The 17,163-nt window shown below is 34.1% G+C and overlaps 1 protein-coding gene across 1 annotated transcript in view; it reads left to right on the top strand.

The window, feature by feature from the left end:
* The window catches only part of GRID2 (glutamate ionotropic receptor delta type subunit 2), a 1,609,032-nt gene that overhangs the window by 332,193 nt on the left and 1,259,676 nt on the right, over positions 1–17,163 (top strand). Inside the window, exon 2 of the mRNA XM_025290706.3 lies at positions 12,849–13,004. Coding sequence (XP_025146491.1) covers positions 12,849–13,004 — 156 coding nt within the window. The remainder of the gene's footprint in view (positions 1–12,848; positions 13,005–17,163) is intronic.

Here is a 17,163-nt window from a genome sequence, read left to right as displayed (position 1 = left end):
TTCCTTCCAAGAAGTAAGCATCTTTTAATTTCATGGCTGAAGTCACCATCTGCAGTGATTTTGGAGCCCCCAAAAATAAAGTCTGACAATGTTTCCTCATCTATTTCCCATGAAGTGATGGGACCGGATGCCATGATCTTCATTTTCTGAATGTTGATCTTTAAGCCAACCTTTTCACTCTCCTCTTTCACTTTCATCAAGAGGCTTTTTAGTTCCTCTTCACTTTCTGCCATAAGGGTGGTGTCATCTGCATATATGAGGTTATTGAGATCTCTCCCAGCAATCTTGATTCCAATTTGTGCTTCTTCCAGCCCAGAGTTTCTCATGATGTACTCTTCATAGAAGTTAAAGAAGCAGGGTGACAATATATAGCCTTGACGTACTCCTTTTCCTATTTGGAAGCAGTCTGTTGTTCCATGTCCAGTTCTAACTGTTGCTTCCTGACCTGCTTATAGGTTTCTCAAGAGGCAGGTCAGGTGGTCTGGTATTTCCATCTCTTTTAGAATTTTCCACAGTTTATTGTGATCCACACAGTCAAAGGTTTAGCATAGTCAATAAAGCAGAAGCAGATGTTTTTCTGGAACTCTCTTGCTTTTTCGATGTCTTACACCATGTAGAAAATTAAAAAAATGAAGTTATCTACTGTCATTACAATAGTACTGAATTTTATAATTGCTTATGTGCCACTTTTACTGAGATCTTTACTTTTTCATGTGGCTTCAAGTTTCTCTCTAATGTCCTTGTATTTTAACCTGCAGAACTCCATTTAGCATTTCTTGCAGAGCAGACTTAAAGACCATTGAATACCCTCAATGATTGTCTAGATGAGAAAACAGATTCCTGATGTTTTCTTCTTCATCTTCTGACTGTACTTTCTTTCAATAGTGCCATTTTTATTAAGAAAAATCCAGATGATCGACCTTTCAATATCTAGTATTCTTTAAAAATTACAAATGATTTTTATTGGAAGAACTTATTTGAAATGCTTACTCCTCAGAGACCAAAGTTAGATAGAAATGTGTAAGCTCTTCAGAGAAGATCTATATTCCAACAACAACAACAAAAGAGATTATTTTAAAGATTAGCCTCCTATTATGTTCCACATGTGAAAGTCAGATTATCTGTTCCTTAAGCACTATGGATTTTCTTTTCTGCCATAGACGTTTGGAAAACATACAGCCAAGTCAGACATTTAGGTGGAAGAATTATCAGTTTAAATGTGCTTTGGGTTTCTGGGTAACTTTATAAAAACCTCAAATGAAATGTGAATTCAACTGTCATTGGCTGAAAAAAAGAACTTGTGTTAGAATGAAGAGTCTCTACATGAGTTTGACTTAGCTCACAATGTAATGGAATGCCACATTCCAACACAAATACTCTCCTCTGAAATGGTGGAGATCATCATCAAAAATTTATCTGCTTGGTCTGTGACTTACCCTTCTCATTTTAAGTCATTCTATTATAATATGTTGAGGAAAACTGAGAATTCAAAAGTATCTGTATTGTAAAAATATGTCTTATATTACAATATGCCTTCAAGTATTTATGTAGAATAATTTTTAATTATGAGTGGAGTTTTATCTCCTTCCAGTTTTTCTTCATATACTACATCATAACTAATTCTGATGTTATCTAGATAATATCCTCTTTGAACTTGATTATCTATCTTTAAAAAAGAATGGTGTTTACCTTTAAACTAGATAATTATAGTGGGTGATTTGGGAGTTAATAGTGTAATGTACTTGGGAACAAAATACTAAGTAAGCATTAGACACTGGGAGATAATAAACCAGTTAGTTTCTATACCTGGTCAAAATTTTAATGTTACAGACCTACATACATTAGTAAAGGTCTTTTCTATATAAAGTCAATGACTTGGGCTTTGTACTTTTAGGATTGTTAGTCATTAAAGTAGAAAAATTTCTAACGTCTTAAAAAGTTAAAGGCTAGAGATTTGTTATGAACCCTGAATTTAAGAATATATCAAAGTGTATATGTTACTGGAACTCACTTAATATTATTCTAAAGTAACTGCAAAAATTGTCATTTAACATGTTTAGAAAATTTACCCCAACTTGTTTCCTTGTATATTTTAGATAATTATCCCAAAATCAAACTTAAAGTTTTTGGGGAAATGTGTTAATTATTGAGTTAAACTTATCTTTAAATGGTATAGTTTAATTTATTGGGGTAAATATTATATCTACAAAAATTATGCAAAAATACTATTTAAAAACTTTCTTAAATTAGACCTAGTTATTAAACATTTATTGAACAAAATGATTAAAACCTATTTGAGAGTTTTAACATTCATATAAAATTTCATTTTTATAATTATGAAAATAAGAATATATATGTAACTTGGTAATATAGAAGTTTATTATAATGAATATATTGTTATATATTAGGCTTATAGTGTTCTAGAGATTTTGCCTTGAAAATGAGACCTGTGAATTCTGCCACAGTCATTAGTAGCATTAGGTCTCTGGAAAGTTACTTGCCCTGAATTTCATTTCCATCAAAGGATTTTTACGAAAATTAAATCGTATGATGTCGTAATAATAATAATAATCATATTATTATTACTAATAAATGTTAATTATTTTCATTGTTATTTCAATTATTATAAACTTGAGAGTAGCACAACAGATTATTTTTAATTCAGAATAATATTTGCTAATTGTCATGACTTTTATATGTATCTAACACATCCTTCGGAGAAGGCAATGGCACCCCACTCCAGTACTCTAGCCTGGAAAATCCATGGACGGAGGAGCCTGGTAGGCTGCAGTCCATGCGGTTGCTAAGGGTCAGACACAACTGAGGGACTTCACTTTCACTTTTCTCTTTCATGCATTGGAGAAGGAAATGGCAACCCACTCAGTATACTTGCCTGGATAATCCCAGGGACAATGGAACCTGGTGGGCTGCCATATGGGGTCTCACAGAGTCGGACACAAGTGAAGCGACTTAGCAGCAGCAACACATCCTTTAGACTATTAAGAGTTTTTATTTTGATTTACTTCCTTATTCAGAGTACTTGTGAAGGATCAGATAATGTGAACTGAGGAAAATATACCTCTGAATGAAAGGAAAAGTACAATTGAAAAACTCTGCTGCTGCTGCTGCTGCTGCTAAGTCGCTTCAGTCCTGTCCGACTCTGTGCGACTCCACAGACGGCAGCCCACCAGGCTCCCCCGTCCCTGGGATTCTCCAGGCAAGAACACTGGAGTGGGTTGCCATTTCCTTCTCCAATGCATGAAAGTGAAAAGTGAAAGTGAAGTCGCTCAGTTGTGTCCCACTTCTTAGCGACCCCATGGACTGCAGCCTACCAGGCTCCTCCACCCATGGGATTTTCTAGGCAAGAGTACTGGAGTGGGGTGCCATTGCCTTCTCCTCTAAAAACTCTACTTCCTGTCAAAGAAGACATTAAATTAAAACATATTTGTAAAATTTATGTTGAATAAGAGACTGCTGAAAATACTTGTTATACAGAATTGATTCATGGAGGGTATTTCAATGTAACTGATATTATCGAGGCAGGTTTTATATATATACTCTCATACATACTCTCACATGCATAAACATACCACACACACACAATACCTTCATTTTAATAATGGCCCTATTGAAATAGCTGCTTCTCTCTATGCTCAGATGAAGATGCCAGTAGTATACAAAATGCTGAGTTCATTTGGTCACAATTCTGCTGAATTTTCCTCTTGTCTAATTGTATTGAACATGTTCAACCTATTTTCCTTCTTGTGAAGAATGAAATAAAGGAGAAATTGGGTTTTTACAATATTTATGTCTTTATTACTTGTCCCTTTGAATACATGCACAGTTTCCACTGGAGTTAGTGGAAATATCATGCTACTACTACTAAGTTGCTTCACTTGTGTCCAACTCTTTGCAATTCCATGAACGGTAGCCCACCAGGCTCCTCTGTCCATGGAATTCTCCAGGCAAGAATACCAGAGGGGGCTGCCATTTCCTTCTCCAGAGGATCTCCCCAACCCAAGGATCAAACCTGCATCTCTCGAGGCTCCTGCTTTACAGCCAGATTCTTTACCACTGAGCCACCAGGGGAAGCGCACAAATATCATGAGTAGCAAAAACATTATAGATCTCTCTCTTGATTTGAGTATCTGTACACAGTGAAACTAACGTGCATGCACAGTGCACTGTTAGAATTAAATGTGAAAACCTACTCGTGAATAGTAACGTCTAAAACAGTGAGGATAGATGATGACTTAACAATTCTGAATAGCTTTCAAGAACTGTAAATCCTACTGTGACCTGTGAATTGTCTCAAAGCAGAGAGTTGTGCCTTTAAAAAAAAATTTAATCTCCAAAGTGAATTTGCTAAAGCATCTAAGGCAAAGGGGAATACGTTTTATGTGAAAAGTCTGATGTTCAGGTTTTTACTATAATTCTTCAATTTTAAATGCTCCATGGTGTAAACAGATACATTGTGCTAATTTCCAGGCTAATAATCATTATCAAATACATATGAATGTGTGTATATATACATGTGTATGTATATACATATATATATATATTCACTGATACTACTAGTTATTGAGCATATATATAATATATATAAGAGATCTAGTCATTATCACACATATGTATTTATGAATGTCATAGTGGATCATAATGTGTGCCATTGTATGTTCAGGTTTTTACTATGATTCTTCCATTTTAAATACTTCACAGTATAGAGTAAATGAATATGTGATGCTAATTGCCAGTTAGTACTTATTATCAAATATATATGTATGTGTGTATATATTGAGATATATATATTCATTGGTATAACTAGTTACTGAGTATATACTAATATATATAGTAGTTCTAGATATTATCACATATATGTATATAGGAATGGCATAATGGATTATATATGTGATATATATATATATATATATATATATATATATATATATGTACATACATGGAGTAAGTGCTTGAAATGAGAAAAACAGCATAATATGGAAGAAATAGCTCCAAACTTGAAACCAGAAAAGCAATATTTCTACTCCATTCCTTCTAATTTTTGACTGTGAAACTTTGGTTAAAAAACTTAAAAATTTTCACTACAATTTCTGAAAAATGAGCAAGTTGTTTTTTACTGAAAAAATGAAAGCTTTATCATTCTTAAAATTTATTTCAGCCACAAGTCTATGAAATCCACAATTGCTGTTTTTGTTATCTTATGAAGGCATTTTGATTCTGCTATGGTCTGATGCAACATGTAATGGATTTCAGCTGTCCTGTCAGCAAATCATTTGTGAAGAAACTCAGTGGCTTGACTTTGATGATTATCTCTGTGTTGATACGTGTTGATACTTTCTTCTTTTCAATTTTTAGAATTGCCAAAAGGTATTTGGTATGTTTTGTTGTTCAGTCGCTCAATCATGTCCGACTATTTGCGACTCTGTGGACTGCAGCACGCCAGGCTTCCCTGTCCTTCACTCTCTCCCGGAGTTTGCTCAAACTAGTGTCTATTGAGTCAGGGATGCCATCCAACCATCTCATCCTCAATCATCCCCTTCTCCTCCTTTCCTCAGTCTTTCCCAGCATCAGGGTCTTTTCTAATGAATTAGCTCTTTGCTTCAGGTGGCCAAAGTAATGAAGCTTCAACTTCAGCATCAATCCTTCCAATCAATATTGAGGGTTGCTTTCCTTTAAAATTGATTGACTGGTGTGATCTCCTTGCAGTCCAAGTGACTCTCAAGTGTCTTCTCCAGCACCACAGTTCGAAAGCATCAGTTCTTCAGCACTTAGCCTCCTTTCTGATCCAGTTCTCACATCCATATATGACTACTGGAAAAACCATAGCTTTGACTGTGTTATTTTTATAAAATTAGATATGCAGATCTTCCAATACTTTTATCAACTCTGTATAGGGAAAAATTCCTTCCGTTATCGACTTGCTGTATCTTTTGACCCCAGCTGTGTCCTTTCCTTGCCTAGTGCTGCTCCCACCAATTGAATGAGAACAGGTTTGGCAAAGCAGAACAGAAGCTTTTTTCCTTTATCAAGGAATGGGAAAGGGACAACTCTAAGAACTTTTCTTCCAGGGTAAGGCAAGTGCGAAATTTTTAAGGGTTATGGGGTGGGTATGCCATCAGAACCTGTGGAAAATGGCAGTAAGTTTCCAGAAATGTCCAAAGCAGGCACAGTCCTTTGGGCTCCTTCACTCAGGATGCTAATTGTGCTACTCAAGTCCAGCTCCTCCCTTTGGGCAGAGATTCTAGCATGGTAATGAAGCAAAGGCAACTTTCAGACATTGGGGGTCTCTTCAGCTCAGGTGCTGCCCTGGTGGTCAGGCTAGAACTGGTTCGGGCAGTAGACTGTTGCTATCTTGGACCTTTCTACTTGAGCTGATTCTGCAGTTTTGCTTCTGCAATGTGACTTCTGCCTCAGCAAACAGAGAAGTGGGCATGAGTAATGGATTGTGGTGTGGAAAAGGAAGAAAGTAGGTTAGCCTCCGTACAGGTATGGGTCTCTTTCTCGTGACACTTCAGTATGTGTCTGTCTGTCTGCTAAGTCATGTCCGACTCTTTGTGACGCCATGGACTGTATCCTGCCAGGCTCCTATGTCCATGGAATTTTCCAGAAAAACAAAACAAAACAAAACTGGAGTGGGTTGCCATTTCCTACTCCAGGGGATCTTCTTGACCCAAGGACTGAACCCGTATCTCTTCTTGTGTTGGCAGACAGATTCTTTATCATTGCACCACCTGGAAAACCCCTTCAATATCTGTGGCAAAACCTTTCTCAGTATTTTTAGAGGAAATTCAGGGATAAATGAAGAAACGTTTTTTGCTCTACTACCTTCCCAGCTAAACAGCATTTCCTCTACTTGCCAGCTATATGTATAAAATGAAGATTTTATATATTGAAACTAAAAATAAAAGTATGTGATTTATACTTGCTAAATAATTTGGGTCTTCTGGAGTCATGATAATACTTGTGATAATAAATTCACATACAGGTACATTTGCAATTGTTTTTGTTCTAATTTAGAATTAGTTGTAACTACATTTTTATTCTTTTATTTGAAGTTGAATTTTTAATTTTATTTTTAATTGAAGTGTAGTTGATTTACAGTATTCTGTCCATCTCTTTTGTACAGCAAAATGATTCACTTATATACATATAGACAAGGAAATATTTTTTATTCTTTTCCATTATTGTTTATCATAGATATTGAATATAGTTCCCTCTGCTGTGGAGTAGATCCTTGTTGTTTATCCATCCTATTTGAATTAGAATTTAGGTGTCCTGTTTTACAAGATCATGCCTAACTAATACGAGGAAAGTTTAAACTATTATTTTTTGTTGAATATCTAATATACTCAGGCTCCATTATAAATGCTCTAACAATAAAAATAGTTTCTATGGCCCAGGAAATTTATTTTGCTAAGGAGAAAAGGCATATACCCATGACTGAGACAATATCATGAATAGAGATATGAAGGTATAAATGCTTAAAATGTTTTTGAGAGTTATGGAGGTGGTCAGATTAGTAAATTCTTATAAATATTTTATTTAACAAGCGTGTTTGTGAATGTGAATTTGTGTAAAATTATGTTTTTGTTATACCCATGATCCTTTACAACAGTTAAAAAATTAAGACCTCAACATGTTTTTAATACTGCTGTAAGCCATAATTATTTTCTTTTCTAAGATATAAGAAGACAGGGATGATCTATTTTGTATTTAAAAACTTGTATGTAGAGTACATGTCACTCTCTTTCTGTAAGGAAAAGTAAAGACCATATTTTCTCTCTCATGGAAGTAGAAGATCATCAGTCCCTAATAGTGGAAATGATTATAATTACAGTTTAGTCATTAGGAATCTTTAGGAGATGTTCCTTCTCTGCCTGTTGCTTGGTTATTCTTCCCTCCAGTTTGGCCAGCATAAAATATAAATAGACTGTGATTTGTTGATCACATACTGTGCATGTGTGTATGTGTACATGTGTGTGTGTAAATGGTGGAAGAATTATTTCATCATGACAATAAGTTGGATCTGGCTTTCTCCTCCACGTTTTAAAATAAAACTGACAGTTAAAACATGCTAATAAAAATAGCTGGGAAAGAAATAGATGCTGTATCATCATGTACGCTATATAGTTGTGAATGTTTGGGAAACTTTAATTTCAAAAATGACCTTTGATGTTCAATTAGACTGGAGATATGCATTTATTAATACAAAAGATAGAGATGATATAACTATACTATTGGAAGTGCATGGCATACATAAAAAAGGACTGTCTTTCCTGAGATTCTTCATGTGGAAATTACCAGGTTGTCTTCAGAATAGTTGTGCTTGATATAAAATGCTGCATTTACTTTGTGATAAAAAGCCAAACTTAAAATGAGATTTTATAGCTGATGAAAAAAGTAAATAAATAAATAAGTGGATTTGAAATGTTGACTAAGATTTCCTGTTCTTTGCTTATGCTGTCTGTGAGCAGTAAGATAAACTGTTTGTTTTGTCTACTTCCTTTCTGTTTGCTGAAAGATGAACTGCTTCTTTTGTGCATTTCATTTCAGTATATCTTAATTCAGAACAGAATTGACTAATTTGCTATCATTTTGGCAAATTTCTGCCATTTATTAAGCCAGGTTTAATGTTTAAAGCAATTTTAAGTGTTCTGTCAGGCAATAGTAAAATGCTTCCATTAAAAATGTATTACCAATACTCATCAGAAGTCAATAATGATACTTTCTATAAAACAAGATTGATTAGAAACTCTTCTTTTAAAAAATCCGTTTGGTATTCATGACAAATTAAACACCTCTGTATAAATATACATCACTTCTTTGTGAATAGGCATTTAGATTATCTGATTTAAAATGAATTGGATATTTCAGCTCTAGATATAGCACCCTTATATCACACTTCCTAACAAACGACTAAAAAAAACTTTATATCCCAGTATGATAATATTATATTTCAATGTAATTATTAACTAATTTAATCTGCTGCTGCTGCTGCTAAGTCACTTCAGTCGTGTCCGACTCTGTGCAACCCCATAGACGGAAGCCCACCAGGCTCCCCCGTCCCTGGGATTCTCCAGGCAAGAACGCTGGAGTGGGTTGCCATTTCCTTCTCCAATGCATGAAAGTGAAAAGTGAAAGTGAAGTCGCTCAGTCGTGTCCAACTCTTAGCAACCCCATGGACTGCAGCCTACCAGGCTCCTCCATCCATGGGATTTTCCAGGCAAGAGTACTGGAGTGGGGTGCCATTGCCTTCTCCGTAATTTAATCTAGATTCTCATAAATATTATCACAAATTGAAAGTCTTTATAAATGTAGATTAAAGTTATCAGGATAAATTAAATTTTATTGCCTAAATATTTTCATTAAAAACTTAGCTATATAAAGTAAACTTCTAATTCAGAGGCAACAAGATAAGTTTAAAATTAATGTGTATTATATAAATTGATTATATCAATAAAACTAATAATATTCTGAGTATAAGGTATATAATAATATAATTCCAAAATAATTTTATATAAATTAAAAAATTCTTCACCCTTTTCTTATGTTCTTATCCATGGCAGGTATTCAGAATGTATAGGATATGGAAAGGAAAGGTTTAAATAGGCTGGTCAAAGTTGTCAGTGAATCCATGCAAATATAGAAGAGCAGTGGTAAGAAAAATCCAAGCACACAGTAAGCCTGTTAGACATTTTGCCTTCTCTAGCAGAAATTAATGATTGCTTTACCACGATGAAGCCACTTAGGGTGGGGAGGTCAAAAGTAACCTGCCAGATTTGTCAGAAATGAACATAGTTTCACATTTGCTGTATCATGTATTGTGTCTTATAATGCATGTTAAATATCATGATTGGTCTTTTCTTAGAAGATTCGAGTGCTTCAGCTACAGAATATTAAATCAACAAAATTGGAAGATGTAAAGTGTGTCTGCTTTTATTGATATGTATATGTGTCTTTGTGTGCATGTATGTGAATATATATGCATATCTGTGTCTGCATATAGTGTGTTTATCTCTTCATATATGTGTGTAGTATCTGTATTCTATTAATATATATGGAAAAAGGTCATTTTTATATATACACTTTTTTCACACACTGTAATGCATATTATAGTCAAGAAATATATATTATGCATATATAGATAGGATGTACATATGTTCATAGTTATCCCTATATCATGTTATTGTCCTTTAGGTGTACATCTTTCTTTATCAGGAGGGAATTCATTAAGTTCAGTTCAGTCACTCAGTCGTGTCTGACTCTTTGTGACCCCATGAATTGCAGCACGCCAGGCCTCGCTGTCCATCACCAACTCCTGGACATTACCCAAACTCATGTCCATCGAGTCGGTGATGCCATCCAGCCATCTCATCCTCTGTGGTCCCCTTCTTCTCCTGCCCCCAATCTCTCCCAGCATCAGGGTCTTTTCCAATGAGTCACTTCTTCGCATGAGGTGGCCAAAGTATTGGAGTTTCAGCTTCAGCATCATTCCTTCCAATGAACACCCAGGACTGATCTCCTTCAGAATGGACTGGTTGGATCTCCTTGCAGTCCAAGGGACTCAAGAGTCTTCTCCAACACCACAGTTCAAAAGCAGCAATTCTTCGGCGCTCAGCCTTCTTCACAGTCCAACTCTCACATCCATACATGACCACGGGAAAAACCATAGCCTTGACTAGACGGACCTTTGTTGGCAAAGTAATGTCTCTGCTTTTCCATATGCTGTCTAGGTTGGTCATAACTTTCCTTCCAAGGAGTATGCCTCTCTTAATTTCATGGCTGCAATCACCATCTGCAGTGATTTTGGAGCCCCAAAAAATAAAGTCTGACACTGTTTCCACTGTTTCCCCATCTGTTTCCCATGAAGTGATGGGACCAGATGCCATGACCATAGTTTTCTGAATGTTGAGCTTTAAGCCAACTTTTTCACTCTCCTCTTTTCACTTTCATCAAGAGGCTTTTTAGTTCCTCTTCACTTTCTGCCATAAGGGTGGTGTCATCTGTTTTCCCGGCAATCTTGATCCAGCTTGTCCTTCTTCCAGCCCTGTGTTTCTCATAATGTACTCTGCATATAAGTTAAATAAGCAGGGTGGCAATATACCGCCCTGATGTGCTCCTTTTCCTATTTGGAACCAGTCTGTTGTTCCATGTCCAGTTCTAACTGTTGCTTCCTGACCTGTATACAGGTTTCTCGAGAGGCAGATCAGGTGGTCTGGTATTCCCATCTCTTTCAGAATTTTCCACAGTTTATTGTGATCCACACAGTCAAAGGCTTTGGCATAGTCAATAAAGCAGAAAGAGATGTTTTTCTGGAACTCTCTTGCTTTTTTGATAATCCAGCGGATGTTGGCAATTTGGTCTCTGGTTCCTCTGCCTTTTCTAAAACCAGCTTGAACATCTGGAAGTTTGTGGTTCACATATTCCTGAAGCCTGGGTTGGAGAATTTTGAGCATTGCTTTCCTCGCGTGTGGGATGAGTGCAATTGTGCAGAAGTTTGAGCATCTTTGGCATTGCCTTTCTTTGGGAATGGAATGATAACTGACCTTTTCCTAGGTTTATTGAAAAATGCAAAAAGTATGTTGACCCAATTATTTGTGATTAAAAAGTAAATTAATAAAAAATGTGTGCCTGCTTAGAACTGGAGGAGTCAATATGCATGATCATATGGGAAAGAATCTCCAAATATGCTATAAAGTGAGAATCCCCATTAAATACTTTCAATCCTTTTGGGTATAATCCTAGAAGACAGTATCCCATATTGACACAGAGCAAGAATGTTGGAGTCAAGGAGGAAAAGGCTCTGGCCATTGTTGTGTGAACTTAGTCATATTTCTTGCCTGGAATCCTAATTTTTAAAAAACATTATTTGTATATAGTACTATTTGAAAAGGGGACGACAGAGGATTAGATGGTTGGTTGGCATTACGGACTCCTCGGAAATGAGTTTGAGCAAGCTCTGGGAGTTGGTGAGGGTAGGGAAGCCTGGTGTGCTGCAGTCCAGGGGGTCGCAAAGAGTCAGACATGACTGAGCAACTTAACTGACCTGAATTATTTTAAGAATTATATTAGATACTGTAGTGTGAAAAAATTAATAGAAAATGTTAAGCTCTGTTTGGATTAAATTACAGTATTTAGAAAAAGATTCCAGTGTTTATTAAGACATATTTAGTTACCACAGTTTACTTACATTTTGCATGCATAGCATCATTTAATATAGTTAATAAACCTTACAGATGGATAATATTTTTATTATTAGGTTTTATAGATGATGAATGTGTTTAGAGTTTGAATCCCTTGCTCAAGGTCAGACTAACTAATGTGAGAGTCAGGATTTGAAAAGATATGGAAAGTCTTGTTCAAGAAAGAAGGAAGATAATAAGTAAAAAGAAAAATAATAAATGAATATCATGATCGAAATTTGATTCCTATTGACTTCATGAATGGACTCTCAGAATATTTTCTTATTTTTCTCCTGTTATTCAGAAAAAAACCCTTCAAGCTATGAATTCCTAGAGATCTTAGTACATGAGGCATTCAGTGCATTTAACCACTTTGTTTTGCAAAGGCTTTTTGTACTTCTTATGCCTTCCCAGTGCTCTCCCAGCAAAACACTCTGATGTGCTATTCATCATTTCCATTTGGAAGAAGTAACTACATTCCTGCTTAGCTGTCACACTGCTTCCAGTACAGTGTGTTTCAGTAATAAATAAAGTGCATGCTTTAAGTGAAAGTATACGTTTTCCGATACATAAGTCTCTTTGGCATAATTCTGGAGGGCATGAGAGAATATTTATGTTATTGTTTAATGGCGACTCACTTCTTTCTAGGAGCAATTTTTGATGAATCTGCCAAAAAGGATGATGAGGTATTTCGCACAGCAGTTGGTGACCTCAACCAGAATGAGGAGATCTTACAGACTGAGAAAATCACATTTTCGGTGACATTTGTTGATGGCAACAACCCTTTTCAAGCAGTTCAGGAAGGTAAGGTCTCTCAGCACTCTACATTTTATTTTATTTATTTATTTTTTTTTTTGTTCAATTCAAATGGCGATGAAATTAAATTTTTAAAAGCCATTAAACATGAACATCATTTTTGCATCTTTGCTGCATTGCTTTTCTTTTAGGGTGTTATTTGGTAGATTTTAATCCTGTATTCTACTTCTGAAAGAGCAGTGAGTGGAAAGTTATTGTTTTAATTGAAATATATGAAAATGGTCATAAATATTTACAATAAAAACTTTGCAACATTTTATGACTTTAGTGTAATTGAAGCATTCCTTAAAAATATGACTTTCTGTCTGAAGTTTTACTTTGTTTTCTTTGAGATAACTGCTGTCTTGAGTGATGTCACAACTGGAGATGACATTTAAGGTGTATTCATGACAGAAGTATTGCTAGAAGGAAAACTTTTAGACAGTACATACAAATCAAAGATTTTGTACTGGAATCTACGCTGACCTATGCTATACATTTTTCACTCTCTACAGTGTGCCAAATTTTAAAGCACTTTTCTCCATTCTCTGTGTAAACTTGAGTGAATTAAAATTTTTCATAGGTACAAAGTCATACAAATACAAATTATTTTTATTATGCTAGAATGATCCTTTGTAAGAATGAAGGATTTTAATAGTGAACGATCTTACACTAATAAAATTCTAGTTTTGATGCTATTATTGTAATGCAATATTTAGTCTTTTGATTGGCAAAGTAGTGATTATTCATGAAGTTATTTGTTGTTAATCTGTTTTATATTTTATTGTGATTATATATTTAGTAAAGATACTAATATGAAATTAATTTAGTTAAATGAAGCATTTCTTTGATTAAAAACTTAGAGAAATTGGCAGAAGAAAATATGGACAAGATATAACTATAGTAAAATTTGGTAGAAAACTTTTTAAAGAAAAGTATTGAAGGGATAAAGAAGATAAATGTTTTTAATTTAATGTATTTACATGATATACAAGTAAGTTTTATTGGAATGTGTTTTTGATCAGTGGCATTGGCTAAAGCTGATTTAAAGCTTATTTCTGTCAGTAAGGCAATGGATAGAATGATTAATAGTCTAATGGATTTTCCTTCTTATTAATTTGATGAAGTGAAAAGATATTATTTTAATGAAATGAACAGAAATTTTTAAGTAAAGGCTGATTTTGTAATAACATAGATTTTTCATATTAACATGATGTAACTTTAATACATAAATATAAATTTAAAAAATCAGATTACTATAAGCATCTGTTTTTTTCTTGCATTTAATTCAAATTATCCTGGGAATTTGCAACTTTAAATCATGGCTATGCTGATAAATTTTCTATAGAAACATCTAAAAACTGTCTAAATTAATGTTAGAATTCATAAAGCAGTTGGCAAAAATAATAAACTAGAAATTGTGAAAAATACCTGTAACGTAAAGGAATAGTTACACTAAGAATGTTATTCTTTAAAATAGGTAGATATTTCTTTCCCAACTGTTAGTTTCAGTAACCAGAGTAAGAACAGGAAAAAATGAGGACCGACTTATTTTTGTGACTGTCTTCTCATGAACTGCAGATGTGCTAAAATATCCATGCCTTTTAAAAAATCCACTTTGACTGAAAAAATGTGGATAAAGCAGTGAGAAATATACAGTGGGTAAAATGAAATTGCAGCAGCTAAATAAATATGGCCTTCACACCTTTTTTTAGAGACTACAATTTGAAACACAAGGGCAGTTTTTAAAATACCACAGTTAATCCATTTACATATTGCTTTGAGTAACCATTTCTACTGTCAACTAAATTCTGGAAACAAAAATATCTCTCAAAAGAACTATTGTGATATAAAAGAATTTGTGGCACTGAAAGCAAATTGAGAGAGGAAGTAAGTTTTACGTTTTCAAGATAGAGAATGCTAGATATTTGTCAAGAAAGAATAAAGAACTTGACAGTTTGCCTGATGGGTTTTGATACTAACAGGATGTTCTGGACCAGTTATTTTGATGGTCTGCTCTGGGTAATGAACCTGAAATAAGTTGTAGGAAACTCTGGAGCTAATTTTTCTCCATTCAATATCAAGAAAGATCTTGGTTGATTTTAGAAGTAAAAATAGTTTCTTTCTAGAGCTCTTATTATATTTGATAACTTTGAAACAATAATAGAAATATTCAATTGAGAGAAAATAAAAAGTATTTAGGAGAATTTCTTAAATATTTTGAGGAAGTCTTTTAGGAGAAACCTTCAACTGAACTATCAAAGGTGGTCACCTTTCTATCATTGTATCTTTGCTGCAATACCATTAAAATCTGTAATATAGAGGGCCTTAAATCAGTGTATTTGTTTTTCACATTCTAAAGATGGACACGGCATTCAGTGCTCTCAGTATTATCAGTAAGTAGTTTATACATTAGTCTTCCTGATGAACATCTAAAAATGAATGATTTTGAATTCTTTTTCCCTCTCTTTGTATTTTTAATGTGTTTGTTTCTTCATTTGTTTATTTGAAAGTCTGACCCTTGAACAAATAACATCATCAAAGTATATGGATATTTTGGTCATAAAAATGAATTATAATAGGGATCTGTCAACAGATAAATGGAATCTAATATGAAATCCTCAGTTTATTTTATTGTTAGAACTTTCTCCAACATTTGACATGATTTTTTTAATTTAATATTTTGTTTATCCCATCTATTTTCAACACTTAATAAGAGAGAGAGATTTAAATATAAACAGCCTACTCCATAAACTTTAATAAAGAATATTGGTAATATAAAATGCTCCTTTGTAGTTTTGGTTATCGTAAGTTTGTGCATAATAATAATTATTTTAAGGTGATTTTCTTGAAGAAAATATCTTGTTTACAACACAGGATCAATATTTTTTATTCTCTGACGAGCAATGACTATTTGATCATCATTTTCACTATCCTATAACATTAATCTCAGCAGTTTCAGATAAATGAACAGTAGGAAAAAAATTCTTGTTTTAATAAAAGTAATTTGTAAATAAACCACCTATTTTTAGGTAATTATTTTTGCTTTCTTCTGAATATGTTTTGATAAGCCATTGGTTACCTTTCATCTGTTGAGCTGTGATGTCAACTAATGATAAAGACTCTTTTCATGCCTTAACTTAAGAATTCTTTTCTTTACTTTCTTTTTGTGTGTGGACATTTTCCTTAAGATATACAAAAAATAAAATTCAAAACCTATAGAATTATTGTGGTACAAAATTATATAAATACTATTGAATGTTAAATTAAATAATTGAGACCACCGTGGTTAAGTAATTCTTCTACAAACTAGAAGTGTGTAGCAAAGAATGAATGAACTAAGCCAAGGCCTGTAGACCACTGACCTGATATTTTCCTTACTATATCTGCAAGGATATATATATATATAATATAATATTTACTTATGAGGAAAATGCATAATATATTCTGATATATTCTAGGACTTCAGTAAACACTGTAGGGAATGAAAATGGTAGCAGATTTAAATGTTTTGATATGCACAGGTTATGTTCATAGGTTTTAGATGGCATGGATTAGCAGAAAAATACCAATTTGATTGGTAGCAGCAGTTGCATTGTATAATCCACTCAGTTCATTCATCCTTACTTCTCCTCCTCTAAATAATAATGAAGAAATCAGAACATAAGTGATGTATTTTAAGGTCAATTTCATCTCTGTAGATAAGATGCTCCACAAGTCTTTAGAACAAATTTCCAGATTTAGATACATAAAGAATTAAAGAAATTATAATTATTCAGTTCTCACTTCAGAGATGGCTTCACATTGCTGAAATTGCCTCCTATTTTTTTTCTTTCTTTTTCCGTGACTGACTTCAGAATTGATTAAAGGAATATATGATAGCTGTCGTTTGTTCTGCTACCTCATCCAGCTGTTCACAGCAAGCTGGAGCACTCATTAATTTCATCAGAATCCAGAAAGGGCCTTTTGCAGGTTCAGGTGACCTGGACCAAAGCAGTTGTGAGATTTCTTTCCTTACTTTTCCTTTAAAGATTGTTTCCTTTGTTGGACCTATATCCTGAATATAACATAGATACACAAATGACTGGTGTGAAAGGCATCTCTGTCTCTACTGAAAGCAATAGCAGTTGTTTATATTGTTAGCTCTTAGCTGAAACCAACACCACTA

Source organism: Bubalus bubalis, chromosome 7 (assembly GCF_019923935.1).
Source record: "Bubalus bubalis isolate 160015118507 breed Murrah chromosome 7, NDDB_SH_1, whole genome shotgun sequence".
Lineage (NCBI taxonomy): Eukaryota > Metazoa > Chordata > Mammalia > Artiodactyla > Bovidae > Bubalus > Bubalus bubalis.
The sequence above is the reverse complement of the archived record's forward strand: the minus strand, read 5'-3'. Positions and strand labels throughout refer to the sequence as shown.